This window comes from Rousettus aegyptiacus, unplaced genomic scaffold (genome assembly GCF_014176215.1).
Source record: "Rousettus aegyptiacus isolate mRouAeg1 unplaced genomic scaffold, mRouAeg1.p scaffold_m13_p_3, whole genome shotgun sequence".
In the NCBI taxonomy this organism is placed as follows: domain Eukaryota; kingdom Metazoa; phylum Chordata; class Mammalia; order Chiroptera; family Pteropodidae; genus Rousettus; species Rousettus aegyptiacus.
In genome coordinates this window covers 134204609-134225018 of record NW_023416306.1, presented here as the reverse complement: position 1 = coordinate 134225018, position 20410 = coordinate 134204609, and the positions used below count along the sequence as shown (strand labels likewise).

Below are 20410 nucleotides of genomic sequence, written 5' to 3'. Positions count from 1 at the left end.
CTAGAAAATGGGTTTAAAGGAAATTATATTAAATATGAGTGACATCACATAAATATATATGACTTTTAAAAATGACATAATATTTTATAGCAGAAACCATGCGGTTTAAAAATCAACTATAAGTGGAAGTAGCTATAATTATTATTATTGGTAATTGGGGTTTCTTTCTAGTTAGAGAAATATCGCTGGTTGAAAAATTGCATATGCTGAAAAAGCTCTTTAGTTGAAAATTAAAAACAAAAGAAAATACACGTGCTCTTTGGACTTGATTTGTCATTCAAGTGGTGGGGGAGAAGGGTAAATTTGTGGAATGAAATGAGAGACTGACAAAAGAAATTACATTTTAATTTTTATACAAAAGGAATGGGCAGGCATTTACTTCTCTTAACCAGAGTGAAGAGCCGTATCTTCTTTGATTTTCCCATATGTACAGATGTGTATACTTAAGGCAGATGTAATAGCATTATATATTCATTATTGTTTTCTTTCTACAGACCATGCTGATTAAAATACCTGGGTAATAAATCAGTGAATTCCAAAAGTGAGGATTTTTGTTTGATCTGTCACAATTACATGAAAGTCCCAGTCTTTTCAAGGGCATCCCTCTCTCCCTGAGGGGCACAGGGGACAGACGACCAGAAGCAAATGGCTCAGTGGCCGGCAAAGGAAAGCAAAACTCATTCTGAATCGGGTCCAAATACCCGTGCCTGCTTCGTGGTTTTCAGCAAAGCAGATATTTCTAAAAGAACTCCAACGGGGACTTCTGGATGTGAAAACACTAACCAATTCTCGTTCCTCTCATCTTTTGCTTTATTCCTTCCTTCCACGCTGTTATTGCGAAAAACTGGCAGTTAAATTCAATTGATTCAGAATATTCCGGATCCATATGGCCGCCAACCCTGGAGCTGAGGCGGCAATAGCGCCTCACTGCTGTTCTTAAGCATTTGCCTCTCCCCTAGTCCCCAGATGGTGAGAGTAACATTTAAACCTCCTTTTCTCTGCCTTGTACAATAGACCTTGGCACCATTTCAACTGTTTACTCCGGTAATTAACAGCTCTGATACCACAACAATTACAACTCCTCCACTCTCACCACAATAATGCTATGAATTAGTGAGAGCTAATGGCTGGAAGGTAGAGTGTTTCCAGACTGCGAGATCTGTGCATTTTTAGAATAAAATAAAAGGTACAAACAGCACGCTTGCAGTAGACAATGATTACCTAGTAATTAGTTTACACAAAGCTTCCTATTTAATGGCAAAACGCTGTAATTAACGTGTGACAGAAAATCAAAGGGTACTTTGTAAGCATATGAAAAATTAACACTGCAGGCCCATAGCTTTATGTACTGATTAGAAGCATATTAAATCAATAGGACACACAAACCAACAGCTTGTATAGCTGATTATTATAGGTCCTTGGAAGGGGAACCCGGCTTTCATTTAACTTGGGGAGGCAATTTTCCCTCTCCCGTCATCTTCCTCAGGCACAGAGAAACACCTCAAACCCTGGCAGCTTCATGAAAATAACCACTGAACTGGAAGAAAACATTCTAAGTCATTTTCAGAGATAAGGAAAAATATGTAAATGATTAAGGCTTTCCAATGATTGTGGTGACGTGCTGCTACACTAATTAGAAAAGACACCAACTGGAACAAGAAAAATGAAGCGACCGGGTCTCAATCTTGTGGTCAGAATAATCTCCATTTTATCAGGTCAATGCCCCTTTACTCGATATGTAGAAAGTTCAAGGAACTGGAATTATTTTCTCTTTTCAAATGATAAGAAACTAGAAGGCACTGTCAAGGTTTATTTTTTTTTTAAAGCATTATCTGAGTAAATCACTGGTTAGGTGCAATTAGTTCACCATTCTGTATCTTCCTTCAACCACCACAATTCTACATAATGATAATTGATGCATAGAAAAATTTTCTGGAAGCCTGTAAGACCCTAAAAGGTCTTCTAAATCACCAAAGAAAGATCAAATTCGTCATATTTGTTTAATGTGATTTAATTGTAATACAATTTGATGGTGATAATAGTAACGTTTTTGAAGGCGTATTATGTGTTAGGTATATTGCTAGCTGATGTGCAACGGCTATCTCATTTAATTCTTTCCACTTCTATGTGAGGTAGATACCCATGTTATCTCTCTTTACGAATAAAGAGACAGAGCCCGGGGTCCCCTGCTAGTAACCTTGGTGTGCCTGGGCTATGCAAATTTAACAGCAACGGCCGCTGCATTCCAGGGACCTTTGTGTTTCCCACAAGTCTCTGTAGAAAGCCTGCCTCAAGGACTGTGAGTCACAATCACAGGGACCTGAGAAAGAACACTACATAGGGATTTTTCAAATAAGGCGTCTTTTCTAAACGGACTCAGCTTGGAGTGGCAAGGGCACTGGGCCAGGAGGGTATGTGCGCTCCAAGCTAGCACAGCCATTTATTAGCTATTTAAATTTGGGCAAGTCACTTAACTTTCCATGTATCAGTTTCTCCATCTGTAAACAGAATAATAATAGCTTCCTTATCAAAGAGGTGTGGAGGTAAATAAGTAAAAATCTCAAGGTTTTTCTGAAATTGAGACAATTCACATAAAGTGATGAAATGCCTGACACCCAGCAGGTATTTCACAATGCTGTTATTATTTCTACTATTATTATTAAGAACTACAGGGAAATGCTAAGACCGCAACAGTGTATTCTACAAAGAAGTCAAGTTTTAAGACATAAAAATAAGCAAATATAAAAAAAACAAATGACTAATTATTGATCTGTAGCTTAATGATTAGGGAAAAATGGTATCCTAGATTCTTCTTGACCTAAAAACCTATATTCTCTTGATACCAGGAGGTTGTGTTGTTGATTTAAGATACAAATAATAAATAAGGACATGAAAAAGGATATCTTGCTAGTAATTTAATAGCAATTATAAGATGCATTTGACATCTAAACTGTTTATAATATTTGATGTTCGTAAGGTAATAAGACTAGTATGCTTATTTTCTGCTAGTAGTTTTGGAAATTGGTACTACCTTCCTGGAAAGTCATGTGGCAATATGTAACAAGAGCCATAGAGCATTCTACCCTTAGGTTTTTCTCCTAGGGAAATAATTCAACAAGGGCAAAAAGAAGTGAATACAAAAACTAAAAATAAAAACAAACAAATCTTTCCTTCTAGGCCTTTCTCTTCCCTCCATTTCCCACATCACCATTACCAAAATAATAATAAGAAATAAGTAATAAGAAAAAAAGACAAGAAAAAGAAAAAGCAAGCTGGAAATAATGTAAATTTCTGACTTAATTGAATGCTTTAGCATGTTAGAGTAAATCAATATGAGGGACTATTGACACAGCCATTAATTGTGACAACTACATGTAAACGTGGAGAATGTTTAAGACTCGATGTTTAAATTAGCATATACACTATTATTGTAGCAATAAAAAAGTAAATGCAGCACATGTGGAAATTAATACACAAAAATTAAAACAACTATGTTTGGGAAAAGTGATTATGTACTTTAATTGGTTAAATATATCTTTAATCTTATTATATTACCTTTTAACTTTTCTAAAAAGATTATGTGGTTATAGTGCAATGGTTCTTTGGGAGCACTTAATAAATACCTACTAAATTCCACACAAGGTGCCAAGCTCAGCTATTCTATAGTGGCTCATATGGCTCAGTTACATGGCCATCCGAATGGACAGAGGTCTTCACAACGAAGACAGAAATTTCTAAGGCACTGGTTGGTTGTTGGTTCTCTTTTGTAATAGTGTATTTTGTTTGCTCACTTAGTTCTACAAGGAAGCAAAACAACTATTGTGGTTTATTCTGTTTTTTGTAGGCTTGGATGCCTTGAATTAGTGTGTGTGCATATATATATTTATATGTATATATTTACATATGTATATGTATTTGTGTGTGTGTGTGTGTGTGTGTGTGTGTGTATCCCTCCTGAGCTATCCCCAAATAAAATTAATATGTCTAATGAAGTACACCAAGGTATAAGTAAAGGTAAAACTGTTCTTGCGAAGGGCTAAAACAGCGATATAGTATAGTAGCTTAGAGCCAGTTTAATTTCCTTTTTGTTCTTTTTCTTATAATTTGTTAAAGAACTCTACATCCTACACTCTCCATCCAAGGGAACAGAGGCCCACAGAAGGGCTGCACAGAGAAACCCCAAAGTGAGCTGGCTTAGCTCTTCACATGGACAAACTGTCCTGCAAAGCAGCGTCACTGCCACTAAGCCAATCTCTCGGGCATGAGGGAGGGAAAATGTACCCTTTAAAAAGAAGAAGAAAATGCCACAAGAAGGACCAGGTACCACAGCAAATGCCTATCTGGATCTCCCTACACTGTCTTAGGTGAATGTGTCTGGGAAGGCTTTTCCACTACAACCATTCCTTCCTTGGCTTAAGCCTTCATTCCTAATAAATGAAAAGAAATACCCTCAACTGGGGATGAAGAGTCTGGAGTGTGCCCAAGTGTGTGGACTCATTAAACCTTAACAAGCATTGAGTACTTAAATGAGTGAGTTTACTGGAGCCTCTTGGGGGAATCAGGTTTCGTTACCTGGTAGGATGGAGAGAATAAGATTGGTACCAAGCCACCACGGGGGTGGAGAGGAGGCGGGGGAGGGGAAGAGATTTGTGCTCTGTTTTCATTGTGGTCTTCATCTAACATTCTGCTTTTCCTAAAATCACCTACATATCTATACTGACTTTTTACATGTGACTACAGCTTTTCATCATTTGTTGACTCCATGACTTTGTTTCAAGTGTCAGCTGCCACCAGTCAAATAACTCTGGTTCTAAATTAGATAGGTTAGAAAAAAAGATGATCTTTATATTAGATCTTTGCATCTATACTGTATCACGCCTACATCTAAAACCAATATCTGCATAAGATGCAAGAGAATCTCAAAACAGTTCCAATACCCATAAACAGCCCTGCTTTTAATCTGTTGCCTACAACATACCAATGAGAAAAATCATGGTATCGTGTCATAAACTGCTATGCAAATGATGCTATTTGTAAGTATTAACATAATTTAGTGCTTACAGTCATAATCTCATTTCTAATAATTCTCCCAGAATAGAGTCTTTCTCTGGACTCTTAGCCTGCAGGATAGTCTTTCATCAAGAAGCTGAAATTTTTAATAACCTGCCAGCATATGTTTTGTATGTACTAGGCTAGGCTTGATGACACAACATCTTCATTATCAAAAGAAACAGGTCTACAAACTGTAATAGGACATTAAAACATGCCTGTGCTCATAAAGTAATGCTTTGATGTCTAAATGGGCACCATTATGGTGGTCTTCTGGAACAAAAGATAATTCTAACCCTAAATTCTCAATAGCTACTTTCCGAGGAGACTGCAGTTCACTTCTGCTCTGAATAGGATTTCACTTTGAAGGTAAAAGGTAAAAGAAAGTCAATAGTTTCTTACAAAAAAAAAAAAAAAAAAAAAAAAAAAAAAGCTCTTCAGAACCATTTAATTTTTAATTTTTATTTTTGACTTCTAACCACACCATAGCTAAGCACAGGTCTCAGAGCATAAAATGATTTCTGAATGATTATTTTTCTCTTAAGTTTTAAAAAATGATTTAGATCGATTATTAATTATTTAAGAGTTTCACATTTAATAACATTAATAATAATGCCAAATGTATTTGGTGATAATTTAAAATAGTATAGTTTAAAATGATTGAAATTAAATAATGTATAGTCAGGCTTCTAAATGCAATTCAGCCAAGGTCAATATTTTAAGTATTTTTAAAATTTAGAGTCAAATGTTTCAAATTTACCATAGTTTGGTGTCACTCCTGAATTCTTTAAAAATTTTTCATTTTAAATATTGAAGACCAGCAAATACTTTGTACACTAACATTTCTATTTTTTTAAATAAATTTTAAAAAGGCATATTTTCATCATTGAATCTCAACAGTTTTGTTTTAAAAAGAAAATTCTATTCAATATGGCATAACATCCAGTTCAAAGAGAACACAAGAAAAACCTCTATGGGCCTTAAAATTAAATACACTTTCCTTGTTTTATTATTTTTTTTCTAGAAGAGTAATTCACTTTGGTATCCTTTAAATAATATGTAAAAAGCTGGCCATGACAGGTACTGCATTTAGTCCATTTACTGACGGAAGGGAGAAGGAAAGCCCAGAATAGATCATGGGGAGAACAGCAACATTTGTCAAAGGGAACTCTCTCTTCTGACTGTTCTCTAGATTTATTCATCGTTTCGCTTTCACAAGAATAATGCAGTCCTCTCTTGTATGCCCCTCCCTATCACTTGTGTCTTGATTCATATACTTCTGCAGTGGGATGCTCAAAGGAGATGCAAATCACTGCACAGCCCACTGCTATGCACGTTGGTAGAGAAGGAATCAGTGAAGGGAATTTGTGTCTGAACTTTCCTCATCAGTTATGCTGTCACCAGTAGGTCGGCCAAGACAGAGATTTGGGATTAAGAGAAGCCAGGAGAGTCTAGGTCTCTGGATGCAAAGTGAGGCAGCTTTTAGAATGGTGGGTTAAATTTATATATTAAGCCATACAAAGTTACTTTAATTATTAAGCAAGTTTGGAACAGATTAAGAAGTTGTATAAATCATCTTTCCACCAATACACATGGAAAATTCTATACACATCCATTTATATGCTAAGACTTCTTACCTATTATTTAGCTTCGGCCAGGAGATTTTATGGCTAGGATGTATTATTTTCTCAACATCTTACAGGGCCCAGCAGTTACATAAATTTCCTTGAATTGTCTTCAAAAACATATGACTGCTAACAGAATGCTATTATACATTAGCTTCCAGGTGACAACCATTCACTAATGGAATTTCTCTTTCATAATAAAATACAGCTAGCATAATAATGTCAGTTGTTAGAAGCACATGATCAAGACCCACTTAGAGTAAATGATGATATTTTGTAATGTTACCTGAATATGGTAAAAAAATTACTTCCTAATTATCATAATCAATTTGAAGAAGTAAATGCAGACTGTTATGGTGCAATGAAGGGAAGTTTAAAATAATCTAATCAACCCCACTGCCCAAGAAAGGCAAAATAATTTCACTAAGGTCTCACTGATGGTAAGTGACACAGCTGAGCCTAGAAGAAAGTGCTTTCATCTACTAGCCAAGCCTTTTGCTTCATCTCCTAGCAGTTCACAGACACTGTGGATTTATATCACCATTGAACACTCACCTGTGCCCATTTCTTGTTCCAGTCTCTGCGGCCATATTTCCTATTCTCCTGTAGGACCCACTTGCGGCAATTCAGGTGGGAAAGAATGTCACAAAATGCAGTCCCGTTTCCTCCAAACTCATAGTCCATTTTGAAGAGCCAGCGTTGGATTTCTAGGTGATCGGTGACCAGCTGACTCAGCTGCTCTATCATCTGTGAGGATGAAGACATAGTGACATTGAATATAGCTGGTTTTGTGGATTCCTTTTTATTGTATTAACTTAGTTATTATACTTCTCACATGTCTTTATTTCAAATGTTCTGTTCTTCAGTTATCTTCTAGTTATTAAGGTAGATTAGAAGAAGTTTTAAGTGATGTATATATGATGTGCAGAAACCGCTAACTAATGGGACCAAACGAATGTTTGAAAGTATAGCCTTACTTATGAGATACTCTGCAATTATCATTTTGTCTGCTTTTGAAGGTAAAATCAAGAATCCTTTAATATCTATAATTGAATCTAGGTATTGTTTTCTTTCTTTTTCAGAGAATTACATGTTTACTTATTGATTCTTTGAATAATTTTTTTTTTTTTTAGTTTTAAGACTATAAAGAGTTGTAGTCTTAAACACTTTAACTATTTGGTGCTTTGTTGAGCTTTTGAATGTTATAACCTATAAAACATTTAATTCTTCGCTCATTAATGTAGATGAAATACGTATATCATATTATAGGTATTAAATGAACAATTCAGATAAAGGAGATAAAACATTCATGAAAGCATCTTTCCTGGAGTACACATCTATCTTACATTTTATTTGGAACAGTATTCTCTCAAAAACGGATGAATCACATGAAAGTTTAAAGGATTAAAGTTCGAGTTCTAATATCATGATGATGATAATGATAATATCTAACATTACTGGACTCAGTAGGAGCCAGGCCATTGACTAAGTTCTTCACATGAGCTTTATCATTTTATACTCACAAAAACTCACCATTATTCATTTCATTTTGCATTTAAACAACTGAGACTCCTAATTTGAATAACATGCCCACTATCACACAAGTTATTGAATGGAAGAACAGAGACTCCATCCATGTTGCTCTGACTCCAATACCCAAGCTCATTCTCTTCCCACTGTGCTACCTGTTTTAAGCTGCAGAGAGATGGAGAAGGGTGAGGTGGCGAAAAGTCAGAAGAGGAGTAAGAGAAGCAACTTTCCTTACAATCAATAAGCCTTTTGGGATAAGTATGAATCAGGCAAAAGTCTATAGCAAGATTACTTAATTATAAGTAATACTGTTCTAGTAGAGCCTTGGAGAAAAATAATTCATTAGATCACAAAATGATATTTTTTATCTGGTCTTCTCATCAGACTTTCCAGTCCATACTTCCCAGAGAGAAATAAAAGAGTACTGAGCACTCTTTCTCCTGAGCCTGTCACTGGTGTTCTTAGCTATGGTCTTCTGTACTTAAGGAGGTCTCTGCAATCTTATTCTTTTCTTTTGATGACTTTTTGCTATCAAATGGATTTTTTTTTTTTTTTTTAGGCAAGGCAACCTTTGGTTGACCTCACAGATTGCAAGGACCTTATCAGCTTATAATCCCTTTTTTATTTTATTATTTTATTTTATTTATTTTATTTTATTTTATTTTATTTATTTTATTCCTATAGCACCTGGTCTTCCTAGGTGGTCTCCCATTCAAGTACTAACCAGGTCCAACCCTGCTTAGCTTCTAGTATCAGATGGGATCAGGCTTGTTCAGGGTGGCATGGCCGTAGTCAAATGGATTTTTAATTTTTATCAGCTAAAGTGTGTGAAAGGACTGAAGATTATAGGTCCTGCTAAAGTCTAGAGTTGGAAGATTACAATTATTTTGATTAAAGGCACCTTCCATTCACTTGAGTTCTTGTCTTTTCAGCAAATCTTCCTGGGGATGTTACGCCACACAGCAATGTGGAAGTGATATCAAAATGGGCATTCTTGGGATCCCTGGAAGCCCCATGCGACCAATTATCAAGTAGTGTCTGTGGATAATTTGAGTATTTAAAGGACAAGTACTCTGGTCTACACACCATATGGCTATGAGCATAGCCTACGAGGGTTTTTTAATATGCCTTCAAAGTTATATCTCTTCTTTCTCTCATGTTGTGTTGAGAAGATAGGTTCTATATTTAATCATATTTTGCTGTATTATGATCATACTTTGCAGAAGTAGAAATGGTCTTCAGCATGTTAATATCCAATAAAATTCTTTTGCTAATGTAAGGAGAAGTGTTCTGGCATAGCATTTTTTATTGTATATTTGGATATATTGTATATTCAGAGATTCAACTACTAACAGAATTATTATCTGTCTTCCAAATCCTATTATTTGTTGCTTCTGAGAATTCTATAAATGGGTGTCTGTTGATGGATCTCCTATAGTAATGAAAAGAATCAATAGTATTGTAAAGACTGCACCATGTGAAAGAATTATGTGCTATCTGTAAGTGAAAATTGAACAGTGCTTTAAAATAGCATTGCCATTTTTGATTATTTAACCAAAGCTGTCAATATTTCATATGAAGCACATTCCAGAAAGAGAACTTACATGGTTACTTTATGGATCAAAACAGAAAATGTTCGCTGTGCTCACACGAGATTTAAATAAATAAGTAAATAAATAAACTTAATCATAGACCAAATAAATGACTTTATGCTATTTCCAAACATTTATCATTTTCTGTTTGAGTCCATCTGCTTAAAAAATGTAATATAGTTTTAAATTGCCATTTATTTTACACTGGTATAGAGTAGAAAGAGAAAAATGACTTCTGAAATCCAACTGATAGTCAGGAATATTTATTAATCTAAATTAAAATAATCACAGCTTTCTTTTATCAGCTTTAAGTTTATGATGTACATCGATAAAAAGTCAGTGCTATTGATTCACTACCATCTGCAAATTCAAAACACTGACACATTCAAACAGATTAGGTAGGATAGTCACTATCTGGAAAAATCTCAGTGGACTACTTCAATTCTTGATGACTTCAGACGTATGTTTTCAGAACAAGTAGAGTAGAACTCAGTTATAGCCTGGTTTATTGTGACACAATTTGCATATGCCATAGGTGAAATGACATCCCTCAAATCCAACGTGTATACAAGAAAGTTTTAAATCCTACTCCAAATACCAGCATTACAAGGAGGTTTTCTTGTATTAAAAGTGCCGGAATCTTTAACCACAATCAACATAAAAAGTTCTAAAATACTTAATGACAAAGATTGTCTGAGTTCTCACCAGTGAAGATGATGAAAGCAAGGCTCAATATCAATATTCCATATAGATCTTAAAGTTTTGAAGATTGTTTAATGTAATGTGTCCATGTGAAATTCTCTCATTTTAAAATGCCTTTCACTTGTATTGTCTATCTGCCAAGTATTCTACTGGGAGGCAGAGAGAGTCAAGCAATCCACTTTGCCATTTTCAAATTCTCATGGAGGCTAATGATAATGGAAGGGACATACCAGTTCAGGGGGAGCCTCTCTCTTCCACTCCTACTAAAACTTCCTGTGTCTTTTCCAGACTCTGCCACCTTTAAGAGCAACTTCCTTTATGAACCCATATATTTCCCAAGGACACTCTGGCAAGACTGAAACATTTTAGGCAATATAATAAACAAATATATCTTCGAATTAGTCTCTGAAAAGTATGATTTATTGAAAAGCTTGATTTGGGGGTTCAGCATCTATGTCATACAGAGCATCATGATCAGGCATCGAGAGGAGATTTCTATATATTGTCTCTCACAAAGTGCTTCATTGTACACGGTTGTTTAGTCTCCCAAGAAGTGCGTGCCTGGGAGCAGTTAGACTGGCTTAAAGTATTGATCAAGAGATGTATTGAAACAGAGGTTAGAAAACGTTAACAGCCATTTGTCTTTTTGTTTTCTTTATTGTGAAAAAGATGGCAGTTAAATGGGCAAACACCTGCCAGAGTTAACTCAAAGATCATTTCTACTGGCTAATATCATAGGTCTCCAAATAGTTTGGGCCCTAACTATCTGCTGGAAGAATGCATAACCATAGACCTAGCCAAAGACAAAACTCAGAAGCAGATAGTTTTATTCCTGGAGCCGTCTCACCTTCCCCTTTCTAAGGTTGTCCCCCTCTTCCCTTAATGCCCCCTTCCTGAAGAACAAAAGGATTTTTGTACAGAGCCAAGGATGTCTGCAGCTCTCTGCTATAGGCCCTCTGCAACCTGACTCGGCAGAGAGGCTCACTCCCTGGAGCTTTCCAAACCTGCTTCTTTTAGCCCAAACTGACTCTCACATTTCTCAGGCTCCTGCTCAATGATGGGCTAACTACTATGACAATGAACTAGACTTCGTTGAGGCAATAAATATTAAAATAGTAGATGGGTACATTAACAGGATCTTCGATGTCTTAATCCAAATGAGTAATATGTTGGGAATTCTAACAATTTCTGCAAGGACAATACTTTGAAACATGCAGGCCTAAAGTAGATCCCATCAAATCAACTCAAGTATTCCACATGGTCTTCATTGGGTAGGGCTGGCTCCAGAAGACCTGAAGTTCCTGCAAGGTCAAGAGGATGTGATAATATATTTGAACAGAGCCTCTCTTGTCCACCTCACATACCTGCTGTTGACTATAGATGTCATATATTCCCGGAGGGATTGGCACATTGGCGCTGTTAAAGACCTGTTTACTTCCGGACTTGGTGCTATAAAGATGAGCTAGGCCAGGCTCCGGGCCCAGGATGGGTATGTCTAACATATCCGCCACAGCCAAATCATCTCTGTGGAGAAGCCCGCTGACAATGTAGGCCTCTTTTCCTTGGATGAGATTTTTTATTCTTTTGATTGCCTTGGGACTGTACATGAGATGAGTGGCCAGGCACATATGATGTTTCTGTGGGGAGAGCATATTATTCTTGTTAAAAAGGTGTTCTTTTTCTAGTCCATACACCTAATTTATAATGTTGCACACAATAAATGCATTATTAATAGCAGGCTGGGTTATGACCTATCCTGTTGTTTAGCAGTTTAAATTGATAAAAGCTGTTGGGGTGAGGCTCTATAATCGCTCACATCTTTAGTGTGTTGGAAATAGGCTCACTGGGAATAGAACTAATTACTACACATCTGTATTTATTTGATCCACGTGGAATTATCCTTCTGTCAGAAGGAAAAGAGGCTGGCGGCCTTTGGATAATAGTGATTCATCTCTGCAACACTTCTGGCATGGTTTAACACTAAAGTGTCTGGAAAATCAATACAAAAAAATGAAGAGAAACGCCCCATAGTATTCTTCACTATACAGGACTCCTAATCTGGCAACTCTTAAGTGATTCAGTAGAAAATAAACATTTGGCTTCATACTCTCTTTGCAAAGTTCTGCCACAAAGTCCATTTCAGAGACAATGTACTGTTATAATGATTATCATAGTTCTTGGCCAACAACTCTGGAGGATTCATGAATGAAAAGTATTTGAAAAGTTCAGCAAGACTCGACCTCACTTTCCAATGGAAAACTCTTTTTATTTTATTTTCGATCATTTAGACCCAGCTCAGCAATACAGCGACTGTCTCGTTCTATTAAATAAATAATTCTGGCATGCTTTATAGGGGCTGAGAACAGAGAGCCAGATGGTCAGCACACACCAAAATGAATTACAACCATGTTTCTATGTTCAAGGAGTGAGGACATGAATGAATACCATTAATGCAAAACTAATGCAAAGCAGAGTAGGACCATAAAAAACTCTGGAGGGCCTCGGAGGAATGGAGGAGGGAAGCAGAGGCCACGTGCTGGGGAGAGATGAAAGGAAAATTACTCATCTTCCTTGAGCCTCAGTTTTCTCACCTGTAAAATGAGTATAATAATAGTATAATCTCATAGGGATGCTGTGAAGATTAAGTGAGAGAATGCATATAAAGATATCACAGTGCCTTGAACATAATAAGTACTTTATGAATGTTAGCTAGTTTTATCACTGTGTAAGAGGTTGAGGTTGAAATAAACTTTGAAGGATGGGTAGGATTTTCTCAGGTGAAAGTGGGCATAGGAAAGACATTAGTCAAGGATGAAATACGAGAACCCAGGATTGTGTTCACTTCCTTGGTTGGGGCTTAGGAGTCAAACAGTATTTGACATGTGTTCTGGCTTTGAATCCAGCTCTATTGTTCATAAGCTACTTGAACTGGGGCAAGTGACTTAGACTTCCTGAGCCTAAGTTTTTCCATTTGTTAAATAGGAATAAAAACACTCGTTTACTGGGTTGCTCTGAGGATAAGGCAAGATCATGGATGAAAAAAGCTATTATAATGCATTGGCATTGAGTTGCTATTCAGTAAACTGTAATACTTATGATTACAGAGAAAACTCTTCTTAAAGTCATTAAAATGTCATGCAAATAATCTAAGGCAAGGTGCTGGAATCTTAAGGAATTCAAGGGATTTTGTAGACTATCACCTACTTCCCCAGTTCTAGTCAAAATTATCTACTCAACACAGCGTTAAAATGTGGAGAAATATCAAGCAGCAGTTTCTCGGAATATCAGCAGAATATCAGTGTGCAAAATGTTGGTAAGTACAATAACTGCTGAGTATGGAAGAAAGAGACTGAGGAGAGAGAGCCCTGGGATTTCAGTCCTGCCTGAATTTGCAGCTTGCAAGGTGATTTTGCAAACTCGACCTTTCTGAGCCTTGGTTCTCCATATTCAAATGAAGGGCTGTATTAGATGTCTCTAGGGTGCTTTCAGCTCTGAAATAACTTTCTCTTTAAAACCAGAGCTCTTCTAGACTTAGTGTTTAATGGATACAGAGTTTCTGCTTGAGATGTTGAAAAAGTTTTGAAAGTGGATAATATGATGGTTGCACGATAATGTAAATGTACTTAATGCCACTGTACTGTGCAATTAAAATGGTTTAAATGGTAAGTTTTACATCCTCCCCCTCCCCCGCAAAAAAAAAAACTACACAAAAAACAAAAGAGTCCTCTGAGAAGACAATTTATTGATTTACCCTATCGGGCCCTTCCTCCAGAGTAAGTGTTCTATTCTAAGCTCCTTAGATATATGTAATATGCCTTATCTGCCATAATTGAGATCCATTTTTCACACCTACTTCTGAAAAAGTGTCCTAAAAAACCCAATGTTCCATTAGACAATGGCTGGTAATAGTACCTTGTGAATTTGTGTTTCCCATCTGATTGATCGCTATCTTTCTTTCTCATTTATTTCATTCCTTTCCTTTCCCCACAAATTATTCTAATGAGGAAAGGTAAAAAAGAGAACTAGTAACTTGAGTCACGATGTACATGGAGGGCTTTTCGAATACCTAGAAGAGTGTTTTAAGGTAGCAATTCTCTCAAGTTCACAAGGTCCAAGCATTGTGACACATATTCTATCATCTGATCCAAATAACACTGTACCAATTCATAGTCCCTCTTTTAGAGATAAGGAAACTGAAGCTCAATTGATTTGCCCAAAGTCACACAGTTAGCAAACAGCAGGGGCAGAATTTCAGCCCAGGTGTTAGCACAGTTGTCACGCCACAGCTGCCACAATTTCTCTCGTTTTACAAACTGAGTAGTGAGTGTCTGGTGAGTTTATGAGGTGTGATGAGGTGAGGGCAGATGCAGCTATAGAACCTAATGTTAAAGTTCTGAGCACATCTCCAGCCGAAATGGATGTCTGTCTCCTCTAGGTTTGCTTATCTTTATTGGCAAGTACTGTACCCGACTCTGTATTACAATCATCTGTGGGCATGCCTTATTCTTCAGACGAGATGGTACCCTAGTATTGTATTCAATATGTGTTTAATAAAGATTTGAATATGAGTGAGTGGCAGAGGACACATTACTGACCGAGGGTCTTGAATGATGATTTAAGAAAAATCAGTATTATCAGATCCAGCTGACAAACATCTAAAATGTTCCTAATTCCACAGCATTATAACTACATTTAATTTATTACCACTGTGGCTTTTTTTCTAACCTGGGACAAAAGATAGTTGTTTAGGATGTCTTCATAAACATTAGAATTGTTCAAAATAGACACGACTTTATAATAGCACTTTGTACCCATTACAAATTCAAACATTGTGTAGTAATTTGGAGAGATGTACAGATTTTTGGCACACTTTAAAAAAATCTTCTCAAAGCTATTCATCTGAATGAAAATCAGCACTGATACAATCTCTCTAACCCATTAAAAAGAAATCAAGCAATAACTAAACATGCGCGGGAAGTGATTTGAAAGTGAGTTTAATTTTTGTATTCTAAAAAGTTGATGATTGCCTATGAGTGACTACTCAGATAATTTAAACTTAAAGTATGAGGAGAAGTATTAAGTACTTAACATATTCCCTACTTGATTCCACTCACCAAGATGCAAACCTAAATTGAGTGTACTTCAGTGCATCTGTGAGTGTCAATTGCCTCCTTGAAAGTTGGCAAGGGTACCTTTCTCAGGACTTTGAAATAATCTAACCCTTCACCTCATTCTATAGATGAAGAACAAAGAACAGAGAGGTAAAGGGCTTGCCCAAGGCCACAAGGTCAGCCAGGAGCAAAGCAGTCATTCCAATTCATGACTGTGTTCTGAGGTCAGAGAGATTTTGATTCATATTCTGGCTCCACTAGTAACTTTGGACTAGATAATGAGTCTTGGTTTCTTCTCCTATAGAAGGAGATTGATAATTTCTGTCTTATTCGTTGTTCTGAGGATCAAAGGAGAAGATATATGCTAAGTATTTGATATACATTAGTTCACTCACTTTCCTTTTCCTAAACTGGTGGCTCTTCCCATTTCCCCTTTCTCTTCAGCGTGTATGAGCATTTCAGATGTGCAGAAACTCTTTATTAGCAGCTATCATGCATTACCTCTGGAGAAAATTAGGAAACTAATTACACACTAATGACAGTTTTTTCTTCCTTGTTTCCTCATGTCCACAGTAACTGCCATTGAGGTCAGGGGATAGCTAGGAAGCCCCAAAGTAAACTTTGCATTGGTGGAGGATATTGAGAGGCTCCTAAGAATATAAGTGGCAATGATTTATCCCCTGTCTTTTCTCTTGCTTGTCCCACCCCGGCTTTTGCTGTCCTCCTCTACAGCCAAGTGGTACCAATGAAACAAGAGAGCTTTGCAGGGAACATTGAGGTATCCAGTTATGAAAAAACTTGATCCTGGTGGAAGAGAGTAAAACCTAATGACAAGTCACTGAATATACCAGCAAAATAGAATTGTTATAGCAACTCTCCCCAGCCCTGACATGTCTTTTTTTTTTTTTTTTTTGGCAGGGGTGGGGGCGTTAAATAATGGTGCATCTAAAGAGTTAATGGGTAGTAACTCAGCACATAGATACTTCCTATGTAAAGCAGGCAATCAGTTTCTCTAGCAATACAGAGTTGACTTTGGTGCAACCTGCTTGATCCTGCTTGTGAATGGAGAGAGCTATCTTGATCAGCAAGTTCAGACCCTTGAATATACCAAAAAAAGAGTCTTCTCAAAATTACATAGTCCATTAGGTATTAAAATGTTGGAAAGTTTAACATGGAAAGTTTCAATTTTTTAAAAAATATAGAGAAATTCATTTCAAGCCATCCCACTACCTTATTCTGGAATGATGCTCTTGTGGTTCCATGAATTTCCCAAAGGCTCTTGTCTAGGGATGAAATTTCGCTCACAATTCTTTCTATTTGTTAAAAAGCAGTACAAGTTTTTTTTTTTAAAAAACAATCTGAACCTTGTTTATTATGAACCGTGTGAAAGAATACCAGTATGGAAATCAGAGAAAAAGGACCGTGGTCTAGATTCTGTCCCTAAGTACCTTTGTGACTATGGGCAGGCCCAGCATTTCTCTGCCTTGGTCTCCAAGCAAAATGAAGAAAAAGAAACCATAGATGTTATAAATTTACCTACTTGATGGTACCACCCAATAACCTCAATTAGGCTTCAGCTACAGAGGTACTGGGCAGGGATAGCTCAACTAAGTCTGAAAGTTAAACTGGGATATTTACATCCTACAGTCCAACTAGTAGTCTAATCAGTAAAGTTGTTAAACTTGCAATAATATTTCACTGATGTGTACCAGAGCGTTGCAAGTTATAAAATTTCCAATTTAATTTTACTGCATCCCTGAAGCCATAGTAATTAGAAGACAAACTCACAGTGAAGATGTTTATAGCTTCAGGGGTGATAATTTTGAACCTGTCCTGCAGGTCACTTCTGTCCTCAAGGTTCCCCGATTTGACAGCTGCCTGTAGACTCAGGATTTTATGGTAATACAGCAGTAACTCGTCATTCATTTGATGGGAGCAGATGTAGATGACGCTCACATTGGCATCTAAAAACAACAGGCACAGTGTTAATTACTGGTATAAAGGTAAATGACATTATGAACTCTGGCATCAGATTGATGTTGCACAGCTTAAAATAAAGAGTATATCCGAAAGCCACAGCGAAGTTAATTTAGATTGGTTTTGTACACATCTTAGCAGTATAACGGGCTTTTTTGCACTTTAGCATTTCTCTAAAGAAAAGATAAATAACACCACCACCAAAAAGTAGACACAATGATTTCTTCAGGAGGGCAGTGAGGTACTATGGAAGTGTACTTTCAAATACTACTTAGGGAGTCAGTCCCAGAACTCCCATTGACATCAATGGGAATTGCATACTGCTTTAAGAATTTATCCCATTAACTTCAGTAAATTATGAAACAGAGCTATTAACTTTAAAAAGCTGATAAAATGGCAATTTCTTATTCTGCCTGGACTTGGCAGGGCCAATTCAGGGAACGTCCTGTTCAAATAAATGGTCTGATTATGACCACAGCATTGGTTATTTCAGGAAACTAACATTTTCCCTGCTCTGTTCCCAAAGAGGAAGAGATTAATTATATAGGACTTCTAGCGATTCTTAGTTCAAAGGAAACGCTGTTGTCAATGGCTATGCCACCCTGAACATGCCCTATCTTGTCTGATCTCGGAAGCTAAGCAGGGTCAGGCCTGGTTAGTACTTGGATGGGAGACCACCTAGGAATACTAGGTGCTGTAGGCATTCAAAATAAATTAACAAATAAACAAATAAAATAACGGAAACATCATCTTAACTGTTCTCCTTCTTAAGGTGCGCTTCTTATTATGTACCTAGAAATAAATCCTAATGAAATATCCCATCCAAGTAGAATAGTGAAATTAGATTACCCACTCCAGGCTGCAGAATATTTTAGGGCATATGAACAGGAAGTCCGCAGCCAATGCAGTCATTCATTTATTTATTCATTCATTCATAATATCAGTAGGGGTAAAGCTTGCTTAGACATGGAGGGAAATACAGAAATCAACGGAGACGCAGCCTGTGAAGAGCAGCCATTTACATGCACGAATAGCCATGAAGCATGGTGAAGAGTACCAGGCTCCGTGAAACACCCAGAACAGGTGCTTAAGGAGTTTCAGAGGAAGAAGCCCCATAAATGTTTCCTTGGTCAAGTAGGGCCGAGAGGAGATTGAAAAATTCCTCTATTCAGTTTGGCAAAGTATACAGAGCGTAGACTGATTAAATTCTACCTCGGCTGCCTAGGAACACTGGGCATATTATTTAATCTTTGTAAGCATTGGTTTCTTCATCTGTAAAATGGGGATAAAATCACCTGGAGCACAAAGCTTTGGAGAGTATTAAATGAGAGTATATGTATATGGCACCTGGTGCCATATCTGGCACATAGCAGGTGCCCGACCAACAGTACAAATGCACGAATCTGCCGCACAGCTTCCTCTGCCTAGGCCAGCCAACAGTGACTCCCCACCCTGCCCTCCACACCTGTGCTCTTTTTAATCGGCGCCTCAAGATTTAACATGATGAAGTCCTGTCCTCTGTTGTTCCATCTTTCTGATCTTGTCTCTCCAAACTCCTAAAAGGTGAGGTGTATACTCTTATATTCCCCCAAGTTCTGGTACAGTGTGGAGTATGCAGGAGGCGCTCACTAAATACTTGTGGGTCAACTAAAGGGATCTAGGGGAATTAAGAGATTTAGGAAGTGGAAAGTCTTATACAATTAATGCACTCCATGGCACACAGGAGAAATCTCTCTTTCCAGAGACAAGCATCTTACGACTGGAAGGAATGAACCGGCCTGGTGAGGGCCCAGAGTAGGTGCTCCATAAATATAAATGTGTAAGCGGCACCTATTTAGTTTTGGAACCAAATTGCCACCTAAACCTCAAAATAAATTAACTGAGGAGACAGTAGTTAAATAACTTACATCCCATTGCTGAATAATCAGATTAGTTATCCCAAATCTTGTATTTTCAGGAAGAGACTAATGTCTTGCCTAACTAGTGGTTTTGAAAATCAAACTAGTATTTTTTTAAGCATAGATTTTTAAAAGGACATAAAAACAAATAAAAATAACTTAGATACTCCATAACAGAAAACTTAATTTTTCTTGGAAAGATATTTCTAGGTTACAAATAATAAAAAATCATGTCACTAATTTCACTTTTTTTGTTCATTTATGGCAAAGTAATACATGACATTAATACTAATATTCAGCATTAGTGTGGCTTGATTGTGAATCTATAAATGTTTAAAATTAATTGACAGGTAATTTTGTAAAGGAATTAATATGAAAATGAAGATTGCTTTGATTGCTAGTCAATAGTCAATATCAGTCACTCTCTAACTTAACTCATCTAGGAATTGAAAATACTAGCCATTGAGTCTCCACCTAACACTCTGACTTCATAGCCAATATGTGAATGACAAGTCTTTCCAAAGTGATCAGATTATCTTTGTTTCCCCTGAATAAACAAAAAAGCAACACCCTTTACTAGGAATTAATGGAATAAAAAAAGATAATCACGTAAAGTACAGCACAAGAAACATAGTCAATAGTAATAACAGTGTATGGTGTCAGATAGGTACTAGATTTATCAGGATGATCACTTCATAAGGGATATAAATGTCTAAACACTGCGTTGTACACCTGAAACCGATATAATTGAAAAATAAATTTTAAAATAGATAATCACTTTCACAAAATTATTACTAATTTTCCTAGTTCCTTGATATTTTTATTTCACAAGAAAGCACTTTTTCTATCTTCTAGCTACTATTTTTAAACTTTCATTACTCCTTTTGAAGAGGTTTTAGGATTGCTTTGCCATTTTATAAAAATAG

At 36.7% G+C, this 20410-nt stretch overlaps 1 protein-coding gene and 2 pseudogenes across 2 annotated transcripts in view; 1 reads left to right on the top strand and 2 right to left on the bottom strand.

Moving 5' to 3' along the window:
- LOC107508934 (IQ domain-containing protein H) overlaps positions 1-20410 on the bottom strand; it is a 142934-nt gene that overhangs the window by 55431 nt on the left and 67093 nt on the right. For both annotated transcript variants that reach the window (XM_036217873.1, XM_016140991.2), the window contains 3 exons: positions 17398-17573; positions 11863-12135; positions 7230-7421 (listed from right to left, as the gene is read on the bottom strand). In XM_036217873.1, the coding sequence (XP_036073766.1) occupies positions 7230-7421; positions 11863-12135; positions 17398-17573 (641 nt within the window). The remainder of the gene's footprint in view (positions 1-7229; positions 7422-11862; positions 12136-17397; positions 17574-20410) is intronic.
- LOC118601492 lies at positions 8880-8998 on the bottom strand (annotated as a pseudogene).
- Positions 18171-18289, top strand: LOC118601468 (annotated as a pseudogene).